The following is a 27,956-nucleotide window of genomic DNA, read 5'->3' on the forward strand; positions in this document are numbered from 1 at the left end:
GTGAATACATTTTACAAAAAGGAAGTTTAGTGAAAACTAAGTAAATCAATTCTCTTTATAGTTAAAGCTTTTTTTCTTCTTTTTTTAAATCTCTGGCACATAACAGTGAAGGAGTTCTTAGAAATTAGACAAAAGTGTTTGGTGGGTTTGAGTTGATGGGCCAGGCGAGCTTCTTCTCCCTGGCCTCACGGTCAAATGAGTCATAGATGGAGTCTTTGGTTATCGTCCTGCTCACGGGAGGGATTTCCGAAATGCCCACATAGTTTCTTTTGGCCATCCTTGAACTGGTCGTGATGGTGTAGGCATTGCTGCGGTAACATTTCATTGAGGACATGCAGAAAGTCTCTTTCATCCCTCTCCGAAAATTGGCGTTATAAATAGAGTACAGAGTGGGTTTAGAGGCCGAAGAGCTGAAAGACACCCACGTGACTGCTGTGAAAACAAGGGAGCTCTTCCTGTAGTCTTGCTCATGGGGATGCCAGAGCTGAGCCACATGGAAAGGCAGCCAGGAGAACAGGAACACAAGGTTCAAGAGCAGAAACATCTTGACCGTCTTCACCTTGGTCCTGGGGACAATGTTCATTGTCCTCCTCAGGGTCCGCCCGTCCGTGCCTATTCTCCAGATATACTTTATGACTTTCTGGTAAAACAGGATTATGAGGACAGAGGGAATCACAAAGCCCACCAAGAAGTGGATAACAGTATAGGCAGTTCCCTCCCAGGAGGGTGGGAGGAAGTAGTTACAGTGGCTATCCCAGTTAGAGCCGTAGAAAAAGAAGACAGGCGTCACGAAGGCTGCGTCCAAGATCCAGGAGGCTGCGATCATTCTCTTGGCCTTTTCTCTGGACACCTTGAAGCTCAGAGGGTAGACGATGGTGTAGAAGCGGTCTATGCAGATGGAGAGCAGCACGTAGATCTGGACGCCTGGGGTGAGATACTGGAAGTAGCGGACCACCTTGCACATGGCGCTCCCGAGGGTCCACCTCCCGGTAGTGAACTGCAGCACGACAAACGGTGTGCTGGCCACACTGATGAGAAGGTCAGCACACGCCATGGAGACCACAAAGTAGTTGGTGGTGGACTGAGTCCTCCGGCTCCTATGGATGACCAGACACACAAGGGAATTGCCAAAGATAGAGAACAACCACAAAGCGCCAAAGAAAATGCTGGCTGTGGCCACCTCTCCGGGGTTCAGCTCGTACTGAAGGTCTGTCCTGTTGCTCATCCAGCTGTGTTCCTCATGCAATTCCATCAGGCCATGGGGCAGCAGGGCCTCGGCCGCTTCCACACAGCTGCCATTCTGAAGGGGCACCAGCAGGGTAGCAGTAACCACAGGGGGCTGGTCGGTCTCCATTCTGTGATCAAAACCCATAATCACTCTTTTCCTCTTAGTTCTAGATAAGACAAGAAGAACGAGGCCTCCTGTTAAGATGGTGTCAATGTAAGCTGCTCAAAACAGGACAACCCTTGTTAGAATGGCCGCTATGACGGAGTGAGTATACAGCACTACAGTGCTGGGTTTCTCAGAGCCATTCTCATCCGCTGAGTCACGTGCTTTACCACACTCACCGCCCACCCCAGAGCATTCCTCTCTCCCCTCTCCTGCCAGTCTGCCTTCTCCCAGAAAATCTTGCTTCTACTTCATGTCTCTCTCACACCTATACACATGTATACACACCTACACACATATGTATCTATCAACGATCCAGAGATGAGAGAAGGCAAGTGATAATTGTCTGCCTGGGTTGTTTCGTTACTAGGATCTGCGCTTCCATCCACTTTCCTGGGTTATCACTTCCTTATTTATGGCTGTGTAAGACTCTACTGTATGCATGTGTGTGTGTGTGTGTGTGTGTGTGTGTGTGTGTGTGTGTGTGTGACACTGGCCTTACTCATCTGTTGACTGACATCTAAGAGACTGAGTGAGGGACAGAGCTCTGATGTCCGCACACAGACAAATGCACCTCATACATGTGGACACACACAGAGTACTTTAGGAGGCGTGGTTTGAAGGAAGCTACATAAGCTATAATACCCACACACTACTTTCCCTTTTTGTTTTTTTCATGTATTTTATGTGCACGACTGTTTTCCCTATCTGCATGTATTTGCACTGTACGCATGCCTGGTGTCTTCAGCAGTCAGAAGGCATCAGACCCTGAGAACTGGGGTTACAGACAGTTATAAGTCACTATGTGGGCACCAGAAACCAAAGCTGGGGCACGTCCATTAACAACAAATGTTCTAACTACCTCGCCAGGCCCTCCACTGTACTAACAGGGTCTTAGCACCTCCTAAGGTCCCTCCTGTCTCTGCTCTGTACCACGGAGCCAACAGGACCATTCAACAGTGTCCAGCCCTTTAAATGGGTTCTTGGAGACCATTAGGTTCTCATTCTTGCATGGTTAATACTTTACATCGCCCTGGTCCTCAAAGTATATGTTTTTTAAGTGCTCTGCAATCCAGCTGACCTAAGACTTTCCCATACTTACAGAGAGGTCATATTTTGTGCATCTGGGCTGAAATGTAGACAGTAGATGATGAGCCTGTCCAGAATGCTGTGGTGCTCTGTTGATTCAGCACTCAATCCTTTTGTAAGTTTCCCTCTCAGTTTATTTTGCTCTTGTTTGGCAATATACTAGAATTTTCCAGAGACTTCTAAATACTCAGGTGCCTGGGATTCTGATTTAATGAACATAGAGGGCATCGGGGGGTTTCAAGAGTTCCCCAGGTGTGATTAGGAAACAACATCAGATGGCTTTTCATGCTTCTATCTTCCCCACTGAATTATGGGTTCTGGAGGAGGTGCTAGTCTTTTCTCCGTGCCCCATGGAGTCTAACTATAGTGCCCTGCATTAATAATTGCTTACTAAACATTAACTAAATTGGACCATAAGGACAGAGAACTTAAACTCCTCCCACCCATGGCCCTGCTAGACTTCAGTGGGTGTGGGCAGAAGATCATCGTGTGTCTTCAGAGGGCTGGAACACTGGAGACATAGGAACACTAGTGCCCACATAGTGGCTTATAACTGTCTGTAACCCCAGTTCTCAGGGTCTGATGCCTTCTGACTGCTGAAGACACCAGGCATGCGTACAGTGCATATACATGCAGATAGGGAAAACAGTCATGTACATAAAATACATGAAATAAAAAGAGGGAAAATAGTGTGTGGGTATTACACTAAAGCAGTAGAACTTAGGAACCTTAGGAGACCTCAGACATGTCTACCCGAGCCTGGGGAAAGCCTGCTACTTTCAATCTGGAGTCCCATAGTAAAAGCTCTCAACAGCTTCTGTAAGTTAGCCTGGAAATGAATGTCTTCCAGGGACCACTTCCAAAATAAAAATGGCCATTTAATTAATAACTATGTCTACAGTCACATAATAATTTTAGAAGTGACAGATAAAAAAAGGTATAACGTATCTTTGTTGTTCTGCTAGGACATTCTCCACTCCCATGCTGGGGATGAACCTAGGCCCTAGTGTATGCTGGGCAAATAAATGCTCTACATTGAGCTACGTACCCTGGGACATGCTTAAATGGGCCTCCCAGAAGATAATGTCTCTGGGAAACAAAGCAAACCCATGCTTGCTTTTGCTCTCTATCGTTTGAGTAGTGCCAGACTATTCAACGTAACACTATGAGTTACATGTTAACTTGAGTATTTCTGTCTAACTCAACAAATAACCCTGCTGCCCTGTAGGAAATTAACCAGTTCTGTGTCTAACCATTTGACACTGTTTAAATGCTAACTTTTTTTTTTTAAAGATTTATTTATTATGTATACAGCATTCTGCTTGCATGTATGCCTGCGGGCCAGAAGAGGGCACCAATTCTCATTATAGATGGTTATGAGCCACTATGTGGAATTGCTAGGAATTGAACTCAGGAACTCTAGAAACACAGCCAGTACTCTTAACCTCTGAGCCATCTCTCCAGCCTCCTAACTTTTTTAAATGCCTCTAATTCTGTGTTCCTTCAAATGCTCTTTGAAGCACCCTTATCTCGATGTGTCCTTCAATAGTAAGTGAATAAATATTTCTTTCATGTTCATCGTGTTTGTGTAAGTTATACATTTAACTTTTTGAAACTATGTGATGAAGAAAAGGACCACAAAGAATCGAGGGGTTGCTGACATGATACTTGTCTTTGATCTCAGCACTAGGGAGGCAGAGGCAAGTGAATCTCTATGAGATTAAGGCCAGTCAGAGCTGCATAGTTAGACCTTGTCAAAAGAAAAACAAAATGCGAGGAGCACACTTGATAAACTCCGTGTCCTATGGAGGGATGATCCCAGCTAAGCTGACTGACGCTAGTTAGCTTCTGTAGGCGTGCGACATCACACCTAGGAGGTTTTAAACTCTAGTGGGGGGGGGTGTAGAAAAATGTTCAGTGGATAAGGTGCTGCTACCCACATTAGTATCAAACAGGAGTTCTGGATGCCCAGAACTCACGTAAAAGCTCTGTCGGCACAGGGGCCTGGCTAGATCCCAGCACTTCGGAGGCAGAGACTGGAGATTCCCAGGATAAAAGGGTCAGCCGGACTAACAAGACTAGCAAACTCAGCTTCAGTCAGTGAGAAATCCTGTCTCAGTAAGTAAGATAAAGAGTGACCAGAAGAAGACACCTACTATCAGCCTCTGGCCTCTGCACACATACACATACACATGCATATACACCACACACACATACCATACATACACACACACACATAAAAAATCCCTAACAATTGACTTTTTTTCTCCTGAAATATCTACAAATTTTATTACAAGTATTCATAAACATTCTCACTTCACGAAACCCATTCTTATATCTGAGATTTAAAATTTTAATTTAGAAGTGGTAGTACTTGGGGTTGGGGATTTGGCTCAGTGGTAGAGCGCTTCCCTAGGAAGCGCAAGGTCCTGGGTTCGGTCCCCAGCCCCGGAAAAAAAAAAAAAAAAAAGAAGAAGTGGTAGTACACACCTGTAGCCCAACATTTGGGAGGCCGAGGTAGGAAGAGCTTTTTGATGACAACCTGGATGACAAAGTAAGATTCTGTCTCCAAAACCACTTAAATTTCTTTTAAAAAGAAAATGCAATCTTAAGAGTTTTCCAAATGCTAGTTTTTACACACTTTAATTTAACATGTTTTCTATAGAATAGTAATACAGACTACGGTACCTACAGTTATTTGAGAAAACAGTAGTATGATTCAATGACAGTGGGATTGTGACAGCATACATCACCCACAGTTAATGCTTCCTGTGGTCAAGGATGGCCTACGTGGAATCCTCTCAGCCAGATGGTATCACCAGCCTCAAGTTTTACCCTAGGTCATACAGTGGAAATGGTGATCACTTCAGAGTTTCCCTTCAAACTAGGTAAGCTTCATGACCACAAGGGGCCTGATCTGAATCCTAAGGGTCATATGGGCTGTACTTGGGGTCTTTATGGACTCCTCATGCAAAAACAGGAATATAAAGCTATTCCCCACAGCCTCTTGTGCATCCACAGAGGCATATATTCAATTGAAATGTATGCAGGTGTGTGCTGTGACACACTGGAGTGAGGTGTGTGCTGTGACACACAGGAGTGAGGTGTGTGCTGTGATACACTGGAGTGAGGTGTGTGCTGTGACACACTGGAGTGAGGTGTGTGCTGTGACACACAGGAGTGAGGTGTGTGCTGTGATACACTGGAGTGAGGTGTGTGCTGTGACACACAGGAGTGAGGTGTGTGCTGTGATACACTGGAGTGAGGTGTGTGCTGTGACACACTGGAGTGAGGTGTGTGCTGTGACACACAGGAGTGAGGTGTGTGCTGTGATACACTGGAGTGAGGTGTGTGCTGTGACACACAGGAGTGAGGTGTGTGCTGTGATACACTGGAGTGAGGTGTGTGCTGTGACACACAGGAGTGAGGTGTGTGCTGTGATACACTGGAGTGAGGTGTGTGCTGTGACACACAGGAGTGAGGTGTGTGCTGTGATACACTGGAGTGAGGTGTGTGCTGTGACACACAGGAGTGAGGTGTGTGCTGTGATACACTGGAGTGAGGTGTGTGCTGTGACACACAGGAGTGAGGTGTGTGCTGTGATACACTGGAGTGAGGTGTGTGCTGTGACACACTGGAGTGAGGTGTGTGCTGTGACACACAGGAGTGAGGTGTATACTGTGATACACAGGAGTGCAGTGTGTGCTGTGATACACTGGAGTGCAGTGTGTACTGTGATACACAGGAGTGAGGTGTGTGCTGTGATATACTGGATAGGGGTGTGTACTGTGATTCCTTGGTCTTGGCAGGCTGGGCAGCATTGCAGCATCAGTGATTACAGGAACCTGAGCATAGCATCTTGACGGAGATTTGCCCAGAGCTCAGGCAAATTCCACAGGCCAGGGACTGAGGATGAGGCATGTCGACATCTGCTCAGCCCCTAACACTGAAGGAAGGACCATCCTTTTTCAGGTGTCTCATGATGAACAATAATACACCAACTGTGTATTTCAGGCAGATCTGGCCCTGGATCGCCCTCTAGTGCTAAAACCGTAGCAAGTAACAAGACCATGGAGTTGAGTAACCCCAGACTCAGGCTGCCATCCAGTGCTGACACAGCAGCACCCATAGGCACACAGGCCTGTCTGAACTGTAATAGCAGAGTAGAAACCATGCAGAGCATGGAGACACGGACAGATCGCTAACCTTTCAATGTGCAGCCCAGTACTCCCACGAACAAGCATTAAGAACCTTTGGGAACCGGGGGTAGAGGGTGTAGCAATGTGGCTTAGCAGGTTAAATGTTTTACTTGAAAGCCTGGATATTTGAGTTCCATTGCAAGTAAAGGGGTAAGGAGAGAACCAACTCCCAAGAAGTCCTCTGGCCTTCACATGTGGGCCATGACACATGAATAGCACCTCCTCCAGAACAACAATAATAACAAAGATTATTAAGCAGAACTTTTAGGAAATAACAACAAAGAATGTGGCTGACGATATAGCAGTGATGCAAGGTTTTCGTAGCATACTCAAGAGTCTAGGGGAGAGGAGAAATTACTCAGGAAATCATGATTCACCCATGGTCAGAAGAGGGCCCCAGAAACTAACCATGGAGCAATTTGTGGGCATTCTCAGATGGAGAGTTAATTGACTAATTTTCTTTTGTAGAACTAGGGATTGAACCTAAAATTTTATGCAAATTTTGTTACATGCCTTTAATCCCAGCACTTGGGAGTCAGAAGGAAATGGAGCTCTGTAAATTTGAGGCCATCCAGGTCTCACAGTGAGTTCCAAGCCAGGCCAGGCAGGGCTGCATAGTGAGACTCTGCCTAAATAAATAAATAAATAAAATGCATATGGAGAGTGAGATAGAGCAAGGGAATGAGAGGGGGAGGGGGAAGAGACTCAGATAGTAAACACTGGTGACTGGAATGGGCAGATCCTCCAGATATAAAATCACTAAGAAAAGAACAGAATGGCTCTCAGACATCTCTGGAGCAGCCCATACAACAACTGCATAAACCTTCTAACCAGCACAGGGAACGCTCTCCAGGGCAGACATGTGACAGGCCACAAGACAGTCTCAACAAGTGACAGACCGACAAACTTGAAATCATATTGAGTATATTTTTAAAATATACTGTAATAAAACTAGAAATCAATAACAAAACTCTATAAACTGTACAAATATGTTGATATTAACTTACTCTTGAACTTTTAATGGATCAAGGAACATATTTATTTAAATTTCTTTTCTTTGTTTTAGACAGGATCTCACATATCCCTGAGCTTCTATTCCTCCTGCCTCCACCTTCCAAGTTCTAGGTTGCTAGGTGTTACCTCTTAGTACTGGGAACAAATGAGTTAGGAGGACTGTAGGTCTGAGAGCAGTGACAGCTCTATAGTGAGTTACAGGCCAGGCCAGGCAACACGGTGAGCTGCAGGTTAGCCTAGGACATAGTGAGTTGTGATTAGTGTAGAGTTACAGGCCAGTCTGAACTACATTGTGAGTTGCAGGATAGCCTTCAGTACAGCGTAAAAAGACACTAAATAAAATAAACAGAATATAAAGACTATAGTGAGAACAATTGAATAACTGATTATAGTATCAAAGTTGAATCTTGCTTCATAACTTAAAAACTCTCAACAAATTAGGAACCAAAAAAAAAAAAAAAAAACACATCACAAGTAAAGCCAAGCACAATGAGCCAATAGTAAACACTTTAATGTGTTTGAGAAAGGCTGAAACCCCTTCTCTGAGATCTACAAAGTAAGGGTGCACATTTCCATCACCTTTGTCTATGAAATACTGAAAGTCCCAAGCAGAAGGAAGGCAGAAGGACAAACCACGACAGGTAGGAGCACGTCAAGCTGTTAGTTTGCTGATAATGTGTTCTTACTCGAGGAAAAACTAAGTTTCCTGGAAAACTATTGGGACCAATGAGCAAATTCAGCCAATTCAGCCAAGCTACAGGACTCAAAATCAACACAGAAAAGCCCAATCATTCTACATACATCATTAGCAAATCATCTAAACTAGAATTCAAGAAAGCAAACCCAGTTATAATGGCTGCAAAACAAATACTGAGGAATAAATGTGATCAAAGATGTGAAAGAATGCTGCACTGTAAACTGTAAAACACTGGTCAAAGAAATGGAAGATGTTAGGAAGCACAAAGGGAAGGACAGGGGTTGGGGATTAGCAAGCGCAAGGCCCTGAGTTCGGTCCCCAGCTCTGAAAAGAAAAAAGAAGAAGCCAGGCGACCTGGACTGGGGAGATGGCTCAGTGGTTAAGAGCTCTGACTGCTCTTCCAGAGGTCCTGAGTTCAATTCCCAGCAACCACATGGTGGTTCACAAGCATCTGTAATGGGATCTGATGCCCTCTTCTGGTGTGTCTGAAGAGAGTGACAGTGTAATCACACAAAATAAATCTTTAAAAAAAAAAAAAAAAAAGTCCATAATGCTCAGTGATCTACAGATTCAGCACAACCTCTAACAAAATACCAATGATATTCTTTACAGAGTTAGTGAAAAACCAAAATTTCTATCAAATCACAATAGTCCCCAAGTTGCCAAAGCCAAGTTGTATTAATCAAGCCAGCATGGCATTGGCATTCTAACACACATTCACACACACACACACACACACACACACACACACACACACACACACGTGTTAAACACACACATGCCTACAAGGAAACTATACAACTAAACACAACTGATTTTTCACAAAGGTGCTCAGGACACATCAGAGAAGGGACTGTCTTTTCAATAAACGGTGCTGAAAAATCAGAATTATCTACAAGAAAAAGGATGAAATTAAATTCCCATTTCTTGCCAGGTATACAAAGCAATTCAAAATGGATGAAAGTTTGAATGCTAGACCTGAAACTGAAACTACTCAAAGGAACCAGAGGAGGCCTGAGCACATTGGGACTGGCAAGAACTTCTGGATGTCATCCTAGCTTACTCTGCAAAGTAAGACACCGCCTCAGAGGAGAGTTTCAATTGAGGAGAATGCCCAGATCAGATTGGCCTGCCCACAGATTGGGCATGACTGTGGGATTGTCTTGACTATTAATTGAGGGGGGCCCAGCCCACTGTGGGAGGCACCATTCCTTGGTCAGGACTTCCTGGCTTGTATGAGAAAGCTAGCTAACAAGCATGTGTCAGCAAGCTAGCCAGTAAGCCGTCTCTCATTCAAGTTCTTTCTTGAGCTCCTGCCCTGACTTCCCTCTCTAACCTGTAAGTCTTTCCTCCTCTAAACTACTTTTGATCAGAAGGTTTTATCCCGACAACAAAAAGTTAACCAGGAAAAGACTGGATGCTGATAATATAGAAAAAGGCAAAATGAGACGCATGGATGGGGTTGGTGAGATGGATGGCTCTCTAGTTAGCTCAGAAGTTAAAGAACGCTGTTATACACATGCGGTTCTTGCAGACCAGAGTTCTGTTCTCAGCACCCATGTCTGGCAGTTCACAATTACCTGTAACTCTAGCTACAGGAAATCAGATGCCCTCTTCTGGCCATCTGTGCAAACACATACAGGTACGCATACAGACAGAAACAGAAATGAAATAATCTTTAAAGAAAGAAAAGAATGAGACCTTTCAAAGTATAAGGCTCTGCTAGACTTGTAGGGAAGGTAGAGACTATAGGTTGCATTGTGGTGTGTGCAGAAGAATCAGGGTAAAAACTGACTGCAGGCGAGAGCCTGGGAGTTCACCAAGGACAGCCCACAGTTCAGAGAGTAAGAAGAGAAAGTCAGCAAAGAACAGAGCTGCCCAAGGACCTGAGGACTGGCAGTCAAGGTAGGAAGCACGAACCAACCGGCCACTTCCCCCAGATATGAGACATCCAAGGGATGCAAATGTGAAAAACAGGGCAGTTGGGGCACACAAGGATGTGCTTGGGCAGTGGGCCCTACAAGAAGTAGCCCCCTGAATGGCTAGGTGCTGACCTCATCAGTCAAGAATCATTTTGTAGTCTGATAGACCTGAGTCCAAGCCCAGTTTGTGGGTCAGCTTATGGACTGACGACCCACATGAGTCTGGGACCCTGCAGCTCCAGTGCACAGCTGTACCCCTACAGAAGGGTAATGAATGCTGTCTATGGAGTGTGAAGACAGGTCTGCCTGTACAGATCTCGTGCTGTGGGTGCCTCCCCTACACCTGCCAGCTGGAGCAATAGCCACCACAGGAGACTCTTGGGAGGGTGGGAACCTGCCCATACAAAGCTAAGTAGGGCAACAAAGGTCCCTGGGGTGTGCCAAAGGGATGTACTGAAGTGGACACAGTTCTGGCGGAATCTGACCCTTGTTCACCACAGGCAACACTAGCACGCGTCACCTGCCCCTGGCCCTGGTTCATCCATCTGACACACCCAGAGAAGGGGCTCCAAAACTGTCTTTCCCTTCCTATTTCCTGTTTCCTCCTTCAGTGCTGTACTTACTTTCTTACTTCTTATGTAGACACGCATGTGTATGTTATGAGAACACATATGTGTAGGGAGCAGGACAATGTCAGGTGCCTCTCAGGAATGCTGTATATCCCCTTTGTGACAGTGCCCATCATTGACCCGAAGTTCTTTAGTGAAGTTAAAATGGAGGCAGCAGGCCCTTCCTTCCCTACCTCACTACACTGGCTTCCACCCACGGTACGCAGCACTCAGCACGGCCAGCATTCCACACACACTAGGGAGTGATCTCTGGCCCTCCTGCTCACAAAGCAAGGGCTTTACTTGACCGATCACTGTAAGCTCCTTTATTTTATTATTTTTTAAGTTTTTGTATCTTGTTTATTGAGACAAGGGTTCACAGCCCACATTGGCCTCAAACTGAAATGTAGCCATGGATGACCCTAAATCCTTCTGCCTCTACCTCTCAAATCCTGAGATTACAAGTGTGCACCCAAGCCTGGCTTTGACAAGCGTCTGTTTTTTCCTTCCATTGTGTGGGGCCCAGCGAGCCACCTTGAGGGCACACTATGGGCATTCTGGATATGAAGAGGTTCTAGAAGCCAGGAGTTGAGTGCTGGGGCTCAAGACCAGTGGTTCTTGGGTGGAAACTTTACCTCCCAGGAGATATATGGCAGTGTCTATAGACGCTGGGTTCAAATGTCACTGGTGTCTGGTAAGCAGAATCCAAGGATGTTGCTAAACAATCTACAATGAGCATCAAAGAATTATGTGCCCCGAATGCTAATGTGGTGAGAAACTGCTCCAGAGGTAATCTGTCTGGGCTTCACCTCACAGTCCGTGTGGCTTCTGGCAATTTAATTATCTTCGTGCTTATTGTTCTCATCCCTAAACTACTTGATCTGTTGTCAGAATGAAGTATGTGAGAAAAGGGCTAAGCCAGGTGTATGCTGCGTGCCCATAATTCCAGTACTTGGGAGGTAGAGAAAGGAGGATACAGAATTCATCTCTAGCTCCAGGTCTCACACACACACACACACACACACACACACACACACACACACACACACACACACAGAAAGAAAGAAGCCAAAAACAATATCTAGAAGAAAGCAAGATCTCAACACATATCTGCTTTTAGTGATACACATTGATAAAGAGTAAGAAATACATCAGGATTTTAGATGTTCTTGCTTAGTACTCTACTTTTTCCCAATTTTCTAAAAAGTTATGGAATTTTGCCAACATGTATGCCTGTGCATTACTTTCTTGCCTAGTTACTCTTGGAGTTCAGAAAAAGGCATCATATCTCATGAAACTGGAGTTACAGATGGTTGTGAGCCACCATGAGAGTGCTGGGAATTGAACCTGGGTTCTGTGGAAGAGCAGGTAGTGCTCTCAACCACCAAGCCAACTCTACAGTCCCTAGTTTTCCATTTTTAAAAAAAGATTTATTTATTTATTTATTTGTTCATTCATTCCTTCATTCATTCAATGTGTGAGAGTACACTGTTGCTGTCTTCAGACACACCAGAAGAGGGCATGAGACTCCATTACAGATGCTTGTGAGCCACCATGTGGTTGCTGGGAATTGAACTCAGGACCTCTGGAAGAGGTGTCAGTGCTCTTAACCACTGAGCCATCTCTCCAGCTCCTAGTTTTCCAATGTTTGAGAACTACTTTTTATTAGTCTAATACATAAATACATTCTTTTTAAAGCAGGGAAGAAAGAACATTACTGGCAATATGCTAGGATCCAAGGGAACTAGTTTAATGCTGGCTACTAGTTGTGATTTTAGACAGATTAGTTAATGTCTCTGAACTGTAGTTTCCTCATTGGAAAAGGGCTGATAATGTGTATCACAGAGTTGTATGGAAAAGACTAAGTATGACAGCTGCCAGGTGTCTGTGGGAGTCTTTTGCATGAAAGGCTCCAGGAGATGCCTCTTTAAAGTTTCTGTCAAGGGAAAGTAACTACAAACAGGAAATAAAATCATGACAGTAACTCTCCTGCTCTTAACCTGTCCCCTAAGAGAACATACTCCATTTCAGCCCAGGTTTTGGCATAGCTCATAAAGGACACACCACCCATACTTTGGCCCTTGGCTCCATTGCTGCCCTTCTGATGTAAACCCCCTCGGGAGAGATGCAACTACACTCTGCAAGACGAAGCCCAGCCATCACCCTCTCAGACTCTGCACCCAGGTGTGCTGTGCACTTCCTCACAGATCTTCCATGCCTACCTCCAAATCAAAACCACAGTCAGGGGCTCTCCTCAAGGCAACGACTACTTTCTCTTCTGTCTTCTGTTCATCAAGTTCAGTGGGTAAGAGGGCAGGTAAAAAGCCCAGCGGGGCGCCAGCCGTACTGCCCCGTGTACGTAGTCAGCAAGCTGCACAACTGCCCTTCCAACAGGCTGCTGCCTCTGCTGTGTGCCAAACCTAGCAAGTGACACTGGAGGAAAGGAGGCAGTGTGGTCACTTTACTCTTAAGCTCTGTCTTTCTGTCTTTAATGATTTAATTAAATAGAAAATAATACAGGCTGGATTACGTATCTGATCCTGAGGGTGACTAGTTTAATCGCAGTTAGCTTTCAAATTTGCATTCAAACACTAAGCAAGCTTTCAAACATGTCCTGGCAGGGCTGGGATGCCGCATGCCAGTCCATGGGAGGCCTGGGTTGGACCATAATGTTGCAGAGGGAAAATGCCTTGAGACAGTTTTTCATTTGGGTCCTGACAGCCACGTTTTGGGCTCAAGCTTGAGTTGACACTTAGGATCTCAAGGGTCCCTAGGGAAAGGTCTATTTGGATCTGAGACTCTTTGGACAATGTTCTGGGAAGTGGGTGCCAGACTAGAGAAAAGAGTGCAGGAGCAGAGGACTGGAGATGCTCATTCTCAGCCTGATGTGAACTGTAAAGGCAGAAGTGCCAGACGGACATTTGAGGAAAGGGAAAGACTGCTGGGGCTGCCCTGGTTCACCTCTCCACAGAATACCAGGAGGACTTCATCTTAGGTACAAAGGAAACTTCGAGGAGGAGCAGAGACCCGGGAAAGGATTCATGGATACCACCAAAGGATTCATGGATACCACCGAGCTCCGCTTCACAATGGGTCTCACTAGCATACAGAAACTCCAAGCATAGTTTTGATGGCTGCCAGGTTCTTCCTGCATATTTGCTGCTTCACTAAAACATATGCAAATAAAACAGACTCAGAGCTGGGCAGGCCTGGAATCCCAGGATTGGGAAGGGGAGACAAAGAGGGAGAGTTCAAGGCCCGTGCCAGCTACACGGCGAGTTTAAAGTTAACTTAGGCTACATAAAACCCTATCTCAAAAACAAACTAACAAGATAAACAAATAAAACTGACATAGGCCCCAGTACTGGCTGCAGTAGGAATCTAAGTCTTGAGTCTTCCTGTGGTACATTCCTATGCGTCCTGAGAGCTTACCACTCACTAGTCCACATTTCAGGTGAGCTGCCCCAGAGAAATGTGTATGTCACTGAGGACACACCTACTGTCCAAAGTGCTCTGCGACGAATGACTAGGGGAAATGGAATGTTTGGAAGGAAAAGTTTGCAAATCTTTCCACTTTATATTTTAGACCTAGCACCTCTTTCAATTCTCCATAGCCTGTAGGAATGAAATCGGGCATCTTCTTCCTTCAAAGGTCAGAAGGAAACCCACACAGGATCAAGGGGAAAGATCCTTTACCTTTCTTTTTTTACGAGAAGTTCACTCTGTAGCCCAGGCTACCCTTGAACTCTTGGTGGTCCTCTTACTTCAACTACTCAGTCCTCACCTGGGACTGCTGGCATTGTGCTACCATTCATGGTAAACATATCCTCATATCTCAGAGACTCCTGTGTGTGGGTATGTGTTTGTGTGTGTTCACGCCTGTGCTGGTCAGAGGGAAAGTGTGACAAGCCCAGAGACCCTCCCGCCTCCGCCTCCCAGTGCTGAGGTTATGGGTGCATACAGCCATACATAATTTTTACAATTTCAGTGCTGAATATCCCGATCCTCACACCTGCCAAACACTTTATACACTGAGCCGTCTCCCAGGCCCCAGAAACTACTAACTTTATCTAAAAGGATTAGTAAATCCTTTTACCTTTAAAAACCTAAAATAAGGCTTGTTTGTAGTGACACACGCCTTTAATCCCAGCACTCAGGAGACAGAGGCTCTCTGAGTTCGAGGCCAGCCTGGTCTATAGGCATGAGTTCCAGAACAGCCAGGGCCACACAGGGAAACCCTGACTCAAAAAAGCCCAAAACAACCAACCAACCAGACAAACAAACCAGAAAAACCCTAAAATACTTTGCAAAGAAATCTTTGTTTTAAAAGCATATTATTTTAAAACAACACTCAGTCAGGCACTGTAGTTAATATGCCTAATTTTTAAGTCTCTTTTCGAGGCTCACTCTGAAGCCCAGGCAGGTGACATATGTGGTGCTCTTCCTTTCCAGGGGCTGGGGCCGCAGGCATGAGCCATCACACCTGCTTGATAATATTTCTAGGTTTGACTTTAGAAGTCCACCGTAACTTAATTCCAGATTTATCTTTTTTTTTTCCTTTAGACATCAGTGATCACCATAGTAACACCGTGCTTTACTACTAGATATCTATGTAGCACAACAGGGAAAGAACAGGCAATTACTTACTGGGTTATTTGGGGTACAGAACATGACTATTGGGATAATTCAAAATTAAATATAGATTTCACTGGGGATCTGTTTTAGCCAGGCAAGCTGACTCAAGCTACTAGTAGCGTCAGCTGAACAAAATCTGTAGCCCAATAGACTGTTGACATCATTTGAGATAACCCAGGCAGGCAAGCCATGCGGCTCAGGGGTTAACAACAAGGGCGTCAAGAGTCTTGGGATTCAATTCTTGTTCTATTTTGTGCCAAGTTAACCTAGAATAATTGTTGAACTCTCTAAATTACAATCTGTATGATTTCTTACATGCTTGGAATGATTGCCTGCACATACCAATAACTTTTTCAAGCACCTATTAAATGAAATTAAATGTGAATTTGCTAGCTCTTCTCTTGAACCTGAGTAGAAATACTTGAGGAAACCAAGATGAGTGTATGGCAGGCAGACTGTCGCCTTTCTGGTTGGCAGACTCCCGTGAGAGCCCCTCTAAGGCTTCCTTCGCATGCGGGATTCTGTGGCCGGCTGGTATCCTGAAGCACAGCTTGAGAACAAGCACCGGTGCTCTTGGTATTGGGGACTCAGAAGAAGGGAGAGCAAAAGCACAAAGGGACGGCAGGACTGCCCACTCAGGCTTCCTGAGCCACAGCCAGGAACCTCTGGGCACACGGCACAGAACAACAGCTCAAAGGGATGAGGCAGGGTTTTCTCACAGCGACAACGAAATCTAGCTCTTCCGAGTAATGATCCTCCCCCTTCCAGGATTAGACAGGGAGAAACCCTTTCACTAATGAGTTTATGGCTTTATTTCCAATTACTATACACAATTTTCAACCAATTGTCTTCCTCCATAGGAGCTTACTCTGGAGAAGTATTTCTCTTACAGAACTACCTATACATCTTTTCTAGACCTGTAACAAATCTAACACCTCTAACAAGCATCTAAGCCAGGGCAAAAATCTCCAAATTTCCTAGAATAAAAAATAGGAGAAAGGGACGGTGTTGTCCCTCTGAGCCACGTTTCAGCTGAGATAGGGGCTTGAGCACATACCTTCATGGGGACTTGATTTCAGGGACAGGATCCGTGGGTCTTCTTGGTCAGGAGCAGCTCCCACACAGGACTTTGGAGGATGCCATAAGCCACTGGGAAACCTTCGGAACACAGTCATATCTCTCCTCTGCCTTCCCCCAGCCCTCCGCCTGCTTCCTGGTAGAGGATGACGCTGTGAAGGTTCACTGCTAAACCATCTTCCCACCCCCAGCCCCACTCCCTCAGTGCCCCTCCCTTCTCCTTTCCAAGGCTCTGGAATGTGTCACATGGGAAACAGATCATGTGGCTTGTGGGGGAAATGTGGCCATCTTCTCTCTCCCTTCCCCCACTCCTCTTTTCAGGAGCAAAGCAGCAGAAATCTCTGACCTGATTGGCTCTGATCTGAAAATCTCCATATGAAAAGGGAAAGATTCAGCCGCACAGACCTCCGGCTTTCCTCACTTTCTTTTTCCAATCTGGTAATTTTATCCTGCGCTTTCAGAATTGCTTCATAGGGGAAGAAAACCGTGCCTTCTTTCCAATTCCTCAACCTCTTTCTATTATCAGCATCCGGATGTGACAATGTGTTCCTTAATCTATCTTGGGGGCACTCTTAGAGCACATCTGGTCGATGGAGAGTTCAGCACCACGGACAGCATTGCGGTCCTTAAAGCCATTTGTCTATTTCAGGTAAATAAAAATATTTGTTAAAGTTTTCCCTTGATCGTGTATCTAAATATAAACCACCCCATATATTTAGGGCCCTAACTTTCTCTACTATCACCTTACTATACTTAGGAGGACAAATGGGTTTTTATTTCACTCAATCTGCATCTGCTTTCTAGCCCCTCTCCTGCAACCTGTTGTTACCCCTTAAAATATACTCTTAGGTTTTTCTTTTTAGCGAGTGGAGGCTCAAGACATAGTTTACTATATATTCCTATATCTCTGTCTATGGGAAAATCCCCACCAACACATAGGAATGCTAGGGTGAACAAGCCTAGACGTTTTTTAGCTCTATCTGTGGGCCTCAGGCAGAGCTGAATTGGAGCAGGATAGAAGCCTAGTTGCAGCTGTTTTGTGTGGGTCTATCCTGTTTTGCTGACGTCCTGGTTGCCATGGTGCTAGGTAACTGCTGAAGGGGACTATTGCTTTCAAAATCCATCACCATGGGACCCTGCTGACTAAAGAAAAGGGGAAAGAACTGAATTGTTGCAGAGGATTTCAGTTAGCATTTGCAAAACCAGACCTACCTTGCAGACTTCTTCCTGACTGGACTGCTGTGACCCTACACACTGCTACGATTCCATATTGAGACTAAGACAGGAAGTCCTCCCATCCCCCCTTGCTTCTTTCCTTAAAAATCTATTTGGACTGAATGAAGACACCAGCTCTGTAGAGCATGTGCTATGTAGAGCATGTGCTGTGTAGAGCATGTGCTGTGTAGAGCATGTGTGGACTACTTCCACAGAGCGGTGGGACGAACACACAAGAGGCACTTCTCTTTGAGACTCGATGTCTGCCTTCCAGAAGTCACTCACGCGGCTCCTAATAGCACATTGCAGATATCTAAGAAACATAACTGAATGCTGACCACAAGAACCACCTTGCAAATGTTTTGCCATATTATAGGAAAAATAAAAAATTTATTTGTATACAGACTGGTAAATTTATTTTTTAAACATAAATTCGGGTAATAGTTGGAGGACATTTGGACTACCCCAAATCAGGGATTTAAAGTGGCTTAGTTCAGTGTGTAAAAGCCTTTCCTGACAATCAAGTTCATTCCCAGGATCAACAAGCAGAACCAACTGCAGAGTTGCCAGAGGCTGATGATGAATCTCTCCGTGTTTTCTGGAACTCACTGATCTGGCTACCCGGGCAGCTCCAGCTTTTGCCTTGAGTGCTAGGGATCCAAATTCATCCTCACGCTCTCATGATGACCAAGCCACCTCACTAACCCTCCAGTTTCTACTCTTAGTTTATGAAAGGGGGAAGGTTAGTTTATTTATTTATTTTTTTGTTGTTGTTGTTCTTTTTTTTCCGGAGCTGGGGACCGAACCCAGGGCCTTGCGCTTCCTAGGCAAGCGCTCACCACTGAGCTAAATCCCCAACCCCTAGTTTATTTTTAATGTAAGACTCAGAATAGTCTTGCTATGTAGCCCAGGCTAGCCTCCAACTAATGATAATTCTGCCCTTGTCTCTCAGTACAGGGTTTGCAGGTATATTCCCCATATCCAGTTTAAAACTCAGCTCTTAATTTTAACATTTGCCACATTTAGGAAATTACCATAAGCTGAGTAAGTAGTATCTACTTGCTTAGTGTTGTTTGTATTACACAGTCCTTAAACTCATTCACCACTTAGAAACCCTTTAAGGACCAAACAAAGGAAGCGAATGGTTTAAAAAAGTGAGTAACTAATCCTGTTGCTACAGGAACAACCCTGTATATATGTATGTGTACTCAAAGATATTCATAGACACAGTCAGTGCAATCAATTTTAAAATTAATAATAAAAAGGATCTTCCCAATTGCTTCAAACATTACCTGAAAGAGAACCACTATGAAAGTGTCCCTGGGGAATTCATTAAAATGCTTTTCTTTCTCTTTTAACTCCTCTGTCTCAAGTGTTCAATGCTTTAGGCTTGAAAGTTTGTCTTGTCCACCCTAAAACCAGACTAGTCTCTCAAACCGTCGTTTTGGTCTTTAAGACAATCTCCCTGTTGCTGTGTCTCATCCACGTCCCACCTATCATGGTTAAGAGTCAGTTTGACTGGACTAAGAAACCTCTCAGAACTGGGGCGATGTCTCCTTGGGTAAAGTACCAGCCTTACAATCATGAGGGCCAGAGTTCAGATCCCCAACACTCATTTAAAAACTGGGCACAGAAGCAAGAATCTGTAATCCCAGTGCTGGGAAGGCAGGATCCCAGATCCCTGGACCTCACTGGCCAGTCAGCCCAGCTAATCTGGTGAGCTATAGATGAGACGCTATCTAAAAGAATCCAATATGTGAGCATCTAATATGTGCATAGACCATGCATGCAGGCACGCACGCACACGCTCACACACACAGCTGAGCTCCAACATTCACCTCTCTGCTTCCTGAATGTAGACCAAATGTGACTGCCTCAAGTTCACACTCATGCCTTTTTCTCCAGGCTAAACTGCATCCTTCAAACCTTGGCCAAAGTAAACCCTTCCTTCTTCAAAGTACTTATTTTTTTTTTTTTAAGATTTATTCATTTATTATATATAAGTACACTGTAGCTGTCTTCAGACACACCAGAAGAGGGCATCAGATCCCATTACAGATGGTTGTGAGCCACCATGTGGTTGCTGGGAATTGAACTCAGGACCTCTGGAAGAGCAGTTGGTGCTCTTAACTGCTGAGCCACGTCTCCAGCCCTTTGTCTTGTTTTGACTTGGTTTCTGACACAGGATCTCATGTAGCCCAGGCTAGCCTTGAGAGCTCACTATGCAAGTCTGGAATGACCTGAATCATCAGCGATGGGGACTGAACCCATGCCTTCATGCATGCTAGTTACACACTCTCTCAGCTGAGCTACATCATTCCAGCCCCTTTTAAAGTTCTTGTAACTTTAAAAAAAAGTTCAACCTGCTTCTTTCTTTACCCTAGCTCTGCTATCTTTCTACTCAACTCTGCAGAATACGTTCTTCAACCACTTTATAATTCTAGTGCCTACCTCTGCTGTGGACTCTGCCTCTTACCCCTTAGCCATTTTATCAATATTCTTGCTACAAGTGAGACACACTAAAGCCTTTATCTTTTCCCTAAACCCACTTTAGCAATATCCCTCTGAAGAACTTTCCCTTTTGTTCTTAGTCTTGAGTGCTGGGAGTTCCTGACGCTACCTACACTTATTAGATTATCACAAACTGGTGGTTTCTAATCTCAGCTGGGTCAACTGTGGTTAGAGGGAATCTTTTGTTCATAGGTCATTAGCTGCCATCCCGCCCAGGATGACACTACATTTGGTATAGGAAGCTGCAACTCCAATGACGGCTGGTACAAAATAGCCTCACTCTTTATGGTACCAACCCCCAAATACTTTCTGTAGAAAAAGCATAATACATTACCAAAAGTCCAAGGAAGATACTCTATTTCTTTTCTTTCTTCTTTTTTTTTGGGGGGGGAGAGATGGGAGTGGGGGTTAGACAGGTGTCCCCTCTGGTCTCCAGGAACTCACTCTGTAGACCAGGCTGGCCTCAAATTCATAGAGATCTCCTTGCCTTTGCCTCCCAAGTGCTGGGATTAAAGGCATGTGCTACCACTACTCAGCCCTAGAATCCTATTTCTTACATCCCCCTATAAATTATTCCCTCAGATGATGGGATGAGATGAGAGCTGTACACATGCTGTGCAAATATACAGTTTGGGCTGAACCCAGAGAGTTTCTTTTTCTGTTCTAACTATCCCTAGGCCTAGGCCTGGGTGCTTCTAGCTCTGTACAATAGAATCTTCCAAGGTGCCCAATTCAATCCAGCTTCTCTGGCTTCTGACTGAATTGCTCTACTTGGCCACATTCTAACTTTGGCAATCTGTTCTAATCTTCTGGCTCCTTCTCATTCTCTAGCTCATTCTGTCCTCACCTGTATCTAGCTTGTTCTTTCACAACTTGCCTCTGTAAAACTGTCTGGACATAAAACTGCCATCTCCTCACCTCTCCTCTCTCTGCTCTTAAGTAGCCTCTCTTTCTTGTGCTGTTCTCATGTGAGCTGGATGTATCTATCTATGAATCATTCTGTCAAATCTTTCTTTGATTCATCACTCTGTCTGCTGTGCTATGAAATGTCACTTTCAGATATGGCTGCGTTCCTTCATGGCTAGGGATTAAAGGTGTATACTAAGAGCATGTCTATATTCCAGCCAGATCATACTGTAATCCAGAGACCGCTGGCATTCCAGGTGGATCATATAGACCTAGAAGGTCTTTGGACATGATCCCTTACCAAAGTAACCATGTTGCTGGGTAAATTCCTCTACACTCCCTAAAGAAGCAGAGAGATAGACTGGACACCCTTATATGAAGGACCAGAACTTCATAGTGGCATAGTATGAAACTTTGGAAAAGTTCCAAAAGACATTTTTTTCACATCTACAAAGAAAACACAAACCTAGCAATTTTTGTTAATTGAGAGTGGCAGGTGGTGGAATGCAGGGCTTTATGAATAGTAAGCATGTGCTTTACCCCATAGGCTATAACCCCATACCCCCTAACTACATTTTCTCCCAATTAGGCCTCTCTTTCTTTCTTTCTTTTTTTTTTTTTTTTTTTGGTTCTTTTTTTCCGGAACTGGGGACCGAACCCAGGGCCTTGCACTTCCTAGGTAAGCGCTCTCCCACTGAGCTAAATCCCCAGCCCCTAGGCCTCTCTTTCTTGTTTTGCCGCCTATTCGACAGCACTGGTGGTCTCCAGCAGATGAAAAGTCAGTCATGAACCTCAAGCATCATTTGTCTTTGGCTCATTCAAAGTCATAAAAGTCATCTGCAAAGGGTGGTGAGTCGGCTGCCTGAGGAGAAGGCTTGCCCACAAGCCTGACAACTTGAGTCTGATCTCTGGAACCTACACAAAGGGGAAAGAGAAAAGTGACTCCAGACAGTTGTCTTCTGGCCCCCAACCCATCCACACAGACACATTAATGTCAAGTTTAAAGACAGAGACCAATCTTTCATGCATTCCTACCTGTCCCACAAGGACTATCTTTCACATGTATGTTTGAGTCCCTAAAAAGGGGGCCCCACTCAAAGACAGTGTCCAGGGCTGCAGAACATTTGCTGCTCTTCCAGAGGAACTGAGTTTAGTTCTCAACACCCAAATCACGAGTGCTAGTAATTCCAAATACAGACAGAATAAAGCACCTGTGATCTTTGAGGGTACCTGCAGTCACATGCACATAGACATATAGAAACACACACAAAATTAAAAATTTTTAAAAAATGCATCCCACATGGCAAAAGATATTCTTGGCCATAACTACATTTTGGGCATAGTGTCCAACAACGGTGTTTTCAACTTGTGAATCACTACAAGTCAGAGCTGTGGTACAAGCAAACGGTTTGTGTCTAAGAAGGTAAAGTTACTGGAGCTGGGGCATGCAGCTTGATTCGAACAGTGCCTGCACAGTGCCTTCCAATCTGCCTAGCACGTACGTACACAACCCTAGGTTAGAACTCCAGAACTTCACAAAATGTGTGTGATGGCACATATCTATAATCCCAGCACTTGGGCGGTGAAGGTAGGTGAGACAGTTGCTCTGAGGCTAGCCTGGAATACATGGGATCTTGTATCACACAAGAGGGAAAAAAAAAAGGGAGCAATTTCTCTCCCAGAAATTCCCCATCCCCAAGTGATTTTGCTTTCACTAAAAGGCTATGAAGATAGACTTCAACCCTATTTTTTCCATCTGTCAGTAACAACAAAATCATCAGTGTGGTCAGATCAGTCTCATACCTTTGATTGGCTTTGGGAAGCCTTCATAATCAATGCCTGCTTTAAAAAAAAAAAAAAAGGCATTCCCACCTGCCCTCCCAGGAGAGAAGACACCCATATGCAAACACTTTAATCATGCCTTCCCCAGTCAATGGAGCAGAACAGCTCCAGGTGCCAAAGAAACCAAGATATCTTTTTGTCGCTTGAGCTAGATCAAAGGGCCAATTTGAGAGGTTCAACGTCTTCCATACAGAATTCAGTGTGTTCCTGGCATCCACAGTAATGACAACATTTACTGCTCCCAAGTTAGGATGCTTATTTCAGTGCCTCCCCTCCAGAGTATCTGTCACTGTGCCCAACTCATCTCAAGCCCTTCCCTTTATTCCTCCAGAATCTCTTCAAATATGTAACTATGCAGATCAGGAGGGCATAAGCCATAGATCTAGTTTCTTTTCATTTTCTACAGAAATTTTTTTTTTTTTGGTTCTTTTTTTCGGAGCTGGGGACCGAACCAGGGCCTTGCACTTCCTAGGTAAGTGCTCTACCACTGAGCTAAATCCCCAGCCCCTATAGAAATTCTTTAAGCAGTAGTTTTCAACCTTAGTAGTAGTAGTAGTACTAGTAATAATAATAATAATAATAATAATAATAATAATAATAACAACAACAGTTTAAAAAATACCGATGGGGTGGGTATGATAACGCACACCTTTAATTTCAGCACAGACACATCAATAATAATTAAAGTTCAAGGAAAGAACATCCTAAGGCAGAGACCAATCTCTCATGCATTACTTCCTGTCCCACAAGAGCTATCTTTCAAATGCATGCTTGATTCCTTACAAAACAGGACCCACTGAAAGGTAAGTGTCCAGGGCGCAGGATGACAGATGCTGGCAAGAGAATCTTTATGACTCTGCCAGTTCTTGGTCAGCCTGGTCTACTTAGAGACCCTGTCTCAACAAACAAACACCTGATGAGCCAAAGGGATGGCTCTACAGGTAAAGGCGTTCTCTGCTTCACAAAGCAAGCCCAAGAGGCTGAATTCATCTGTCCTAGAACCACACGGAGACTCAACACCATCTGTAACTCAGGAGACCCTCTTCTGGCCTCTCAGAGCACCAGGAACACAAGTGGTACACAGACATATAATAGAAGCAAAAACACCACAGAGGAAAAATAAGTTATTTTTTAAAAAGGTATTCTCATCCTTATTCTTCTTTTACTTTAATCCTTACTTTATAAATATGGAAAATGAGGCTCTAAGATGGTACATGGTACGGCTGGTTGATCCAAAGTCAGGCCTCAGGGTTCTGATCCCCAATTCAAAACAGTTCCTATGATATTACACTTAGATGACGGATGATCCCAATCCCCAAAACCAAATATTTAGATGTCAACCCAGAGATCCTATTCTATTATATTCATAAGTTTTCCCCGCATCTTCCTGTGAATTCAGCACATACAGCCAACATAACAATACAATCTGCCAAAATGCAGTGCTGTAGAGAGAACTTGCTGAGAGGATCTACCATATCTTCTGTCTTCCCTTGTTCCTTCCCCGCTCCCTTCCTTTCTCCATCCCACTGCACCCCTGCTCCTAGCCCCTAGGCTAGGTCCCAGCTAGGTTCAAGCCGCCCTCCTGGCTCGTCCTAGGTAGCTGGAACTATAGATGTATGTATGACTCTATACCTGGTTTCCAAGGACTTTCCTCTAAACATTAATAATTGGACCCTTCTCCATCGCTGCCAGCTTTAATCTGAAGACATTCCAGTCTTTGTTTTCTTACAGAGGAAGCTGTATTGCTTACCTATCAGCTACTCCCTTGTCGGGGCTGGTCAAATATAAATCCCACCACTCTTCCTATATTCTCTTTATAGAGCACACAAAGGATCAAAATATAATCAGAGGGGTTGGGGATTTAGCTCAGTGGTAGAGCGCTTGCCTAGCAAGTGCAAGGCCCAGGGTTCGGTCCCCAGCTCCAAAAAAAAAGAAAAAAGAAAAATATATATATATAATCAGAAGGGTACCCAACACACACTTGGAGTGTCAGCTATTCAGGAAGTTGAGGTAAGAGGCCTTGTCTGAATCTGGATATTTTTTAGTCCATTTAGGCCAGTCTGATTGATAGTGAGGTAACTCGCACAGAGAGAGAGAGAAATAAGAGTCAACACCCCACCCCCGAATCCTTGGGTTCCACATGCTCAGATTCAGCCAAAAGCAGATACAAAAACAGAGAAGAAAAATTTTCATCTGTACTGAATGCTTTTCTTGTCACTATTCCCTATCCCTATACAGTACAGGAGCTATTTACAGAGTATTTACATCGATTTACATGTCACAAACAATTGAGAGATTGGTCAAACCTTACAGAAACCTTACAAGGGCTATATGCAAATAGTATACCTTATTACGCAGGGGACTTGAGCATCATGGATTTCGGTACCTCACTGGGGATAAGGAAAATGACAATACCGACTGTACTGTACAGCGCTGCTCCCAATATTAGAGTGGATTCTAAGATCACCACAACTGGACGACTATAGGTTAGAAATACATAATCTTGTAGTAAGCCAGTGAGTGTCTCATCTGAGTGACTTGTTAGCCAAATTCCCATTCTGGCTGAAACGTGAGGTTGGTGGCAGATGCCAAGCATACTATTGAGAAGAGGACACTTCGGGTGCCGGATGGTACCTTTGAGACGTAACAGGGCAAATATCCAGTTTGTGCAGGTGTTCCATGTCCCCTGGGAGAGAAAAAGAGGCCAGATCAGTCAGACCTGTCCACACTTGCAACATTCTAAGACTCCAGATTATTATCTGTTTTACCCAGTCCCAACCTCAGCTCTTGCTCATGAAAACTTTTTAAAATGTGTCTGTTCCACTCAAAGGCATCCCCATTTTACTTCTCTGTCATAAACTAAATATGTGGCAGTGCCTCGTACTTGCTTATAAATATGCATAAATGTTTTAAGCTGAGCTCCCACCACTACTATACTTCCTTCTAGCCTCGTCTCTCGAGCATGTGGTACTGTCTTCATTGACCTCTTCCATTTTTAAAATTTCTCATCTTCATCCCCCTGTATTAACCCGGTCCACGTTCACAGCCTCTCCGAGTCTTCGAGAAAAATAAAAAATGCGTTCGCCCCACAGATTTATCCTTTTATGCCGCTCGCAGTTAGTTATAGGTACACACAACTAAAACTCAACATTTTTTTAAACAGTGATGGGCTCTCTCCCACTGACTCTTTGACTGACTGAAACCTCATGACCCACATACGAAGAGAAAAGAGGGACGAGTTACATTCAGGTGGAATTTCGACCGAAAATCCCTAAGGACGTGACGCTGTGGGCGTGAATCCCCGGCTCCAAACTGACAGACATGTCTCAGAGGCCGAGCGGGGCCACCTGTGACCAAGCAGGAAGTTTTGAAAGGTTTGCGCGCCAAAAAATCCCAACGCATGCGCACACAATCACGGGGAGGGGGGGCGAGGGGTGGGGTCACGTCCTGGCACCGGATCTCGCGTTGTCTGGGGAAAGCGATGAGGTTTTTAGTGTGGCGTCGTGGGACCCGCCCACCACCTCTCCTTTAAATCTTCTTTTTTTGTCTTTTCTTTTCCCCCCTCAGCCTCAGCGTTGTCCGTAAACGAAAGAGCTCAAGGCCGACCGTTCTGTGGAAGAGTTTTGGCTGCCATGATCGCGCAGCTGGCACCTCAGAAAGAGTGAGAGTAGCAGAAGCCAGAGTCCGTCGCCTTAAGATACTGGGGTTTGCTTTGGCGTCTCCCCCACCCCCCCCTTTTTTTTTTTTTACGATGCAAAACAAAAGAAAAAAAAAAAAACTTGGCCCATGGCGCCTGCGCAGTGCTTGTTTACCGCGGGGCCAGCGCCGGCCTCCTCCTCCCAGAGCCTGCGCTTGCGCCTGCGCCTGCGCCTGCGCCTGCACGGGTGACGTGGATTTCTCCGAGAAAACCGCGCCTGCTGGTCCCAGGACTAGAGAGTGAGCAGCAGAGTGTGCAGTGGAAATCTTGGAGAAGTGAAATGAAAACAACAACGCCCCGAAGTCGGTGTCGCGTCAGAGTCGAGAGCACAAATGACCCAGGTGCTGTGCGCCCCACCATCGCTAAAGTGAGCAGCGGAGCGGGGCGTGAGAGCGAAGACCCGAGGCGCTGACGCCTAATTAAAGGATGGACTTTGTTTAGCAAAGATGCAAATAAGTCTGACCCTCAGGCCGCCGAGTTCGAGCAATTTCTGCCTGGTCTAAGACTGGTTCTTGAAGCAAACTCAGAAAGGGCTGCCATGCAAATTTTGAAACTAGAAAGAGCTGACACTAGAAGCAATAACCCTTTAAAGCAGAAGACTATATGCCAGTTTTTAAGAGTTTGCATGTCCCTTCAAAGTTCTCTGCGAGTAGACGCGACAGTGCTTATAAAATACTATCCGATAAGCACTTTTGATTTACATTATTTTAGATAGGACTATCCGTTTGCAATAAGAGGCAAGCTGATTTGTTTTGTGAAGAGTTTTCTATTGATACGTTCCAGTATGCTCAAAAAACAACTAACTGGAAGCTCAGCTAAGCCTGGATATTTTTCTAGTTTTAAAAACAATTTTTTTTTTTACAATTTTATAAGGCCCTCGTTTTATGACTGGTGAGTTCGAAGTCTATAAATTTGTAACATACCAGAAAAGTGAGATTCTAATCAGTAAGAAGATGGAAATATGTGTATGCGAACAGAAGAGGTTAGATTTTGAAGGCTTTTCATGCTTTCAACATTAGTCTCAAGAGAAGCTATCATCTTACCTCTGATTTTTTTATGTTCAATATGATAGTAAAATTTAGCATAATATTTTGAACAATTTTCCTGTACAATCTGGGTATGGTGGTACATTTAAATAAAAAAAAAAAGGAGGA

At 44.6% G+C, this 27,956-nt stretch overlaps 1 protein-coding gene and 1 long non-coding RNA gene across 5 annotated transcripts in view; one reads left to right on the top strand and one right to left on the bottom strand.

The window, feature by feature from the left end:
- The window catches only part of LOC108350781 (uncharacterized), a 37,793-nt gene extending 9,837 nt beyond the window's left edge, over positions 1-27,956 (top strand). The window contains exons 2-3 of the long non-coding RNA XR_001837740.3: positions 1,393-1,492; positions 9,324-27,956. This is a non-coding gene — a long non-coding RNA (uncharacterized LOC108350781). The remainder of the gene's footprint in view (positions 1-1,392; positions 1,493-9,323) is intronic.
- On the bottom strand, positions 6-26,533 carry Gpr19 (G protein-coupled receptor 19). Of its 4 annotated transcripts, XM_039107696.2 has the most exons (5): positions 26,349-26,533; positions 25,740-25,791; positions 16,612-16,767; positions 4,970-5,021; positions 6-1,394 (listed from the first exon to the last, which is right to left on the bottom strand). In XM_039107696.2, exons 1-5 carry the CDS (start codon positions 26,505-26,507, stop codon positions 125-127), a joined length of 1,689 nt encoding a protein of 562 aa, XP_038963624.1. In that variant the 5' UTR covers positions 26,508-26,533; the 3' UTR covers positions 6-124. The 4 variants fall into 4 exon arrangements, with proteins under 4 accessions (XP_038963624.1, NP_542146.1, XP_006237584.1 ...); NM_080579.2 differs by lacking the exon at positions 4,970-5,021 and having other exon boundaries at positions 26,349-26,460; XM_006237522.5 differs by lacking the exons at positions 4,970-5,021; positions 16,612-16,767 and having other exon boundaries at positions 26,349-26,435.

The sequence above is a fragment of the Rattus norvegicus genome, chromosome 4 (assembly GCF_036323735.1).
Source record: "Rattus norvegicus strain BN/NHsdMcwi chromosome 4, GRCr8, whole genome shotgun sequence".
Lineage (NCBI taxonomy): Eukaryota > Metazoa > Chordata > Mammalia > Rodentia > Muridae > Rattus > Rattus norvegicus.

Bases quoted from the DNA above. Each gene is read 5' to 3' on its own strand.
- Gpr19 (XM_039107696.2), bottom strand. From the start codon at position 26,507: ATGCGTTGGGATTTTTTGGCGCGCAAACCTTTCAAAACTTCCTGCTTG. The intron at 5,022-16,611 runs GTATGTGCTCAA...TTTGTCATCCAG, and splicing joins GAAATCAAGTCCCCATGAAG to GTTGTCATCAAAAAGCTCTT. The intron at 1,395-4,969 runs GTGTGTACTACC...TGTCTTATCTAG, and splicing joins TCCCAAATGTTGGGCTACAG to AACTAAGAGGAAAAGAGTGA.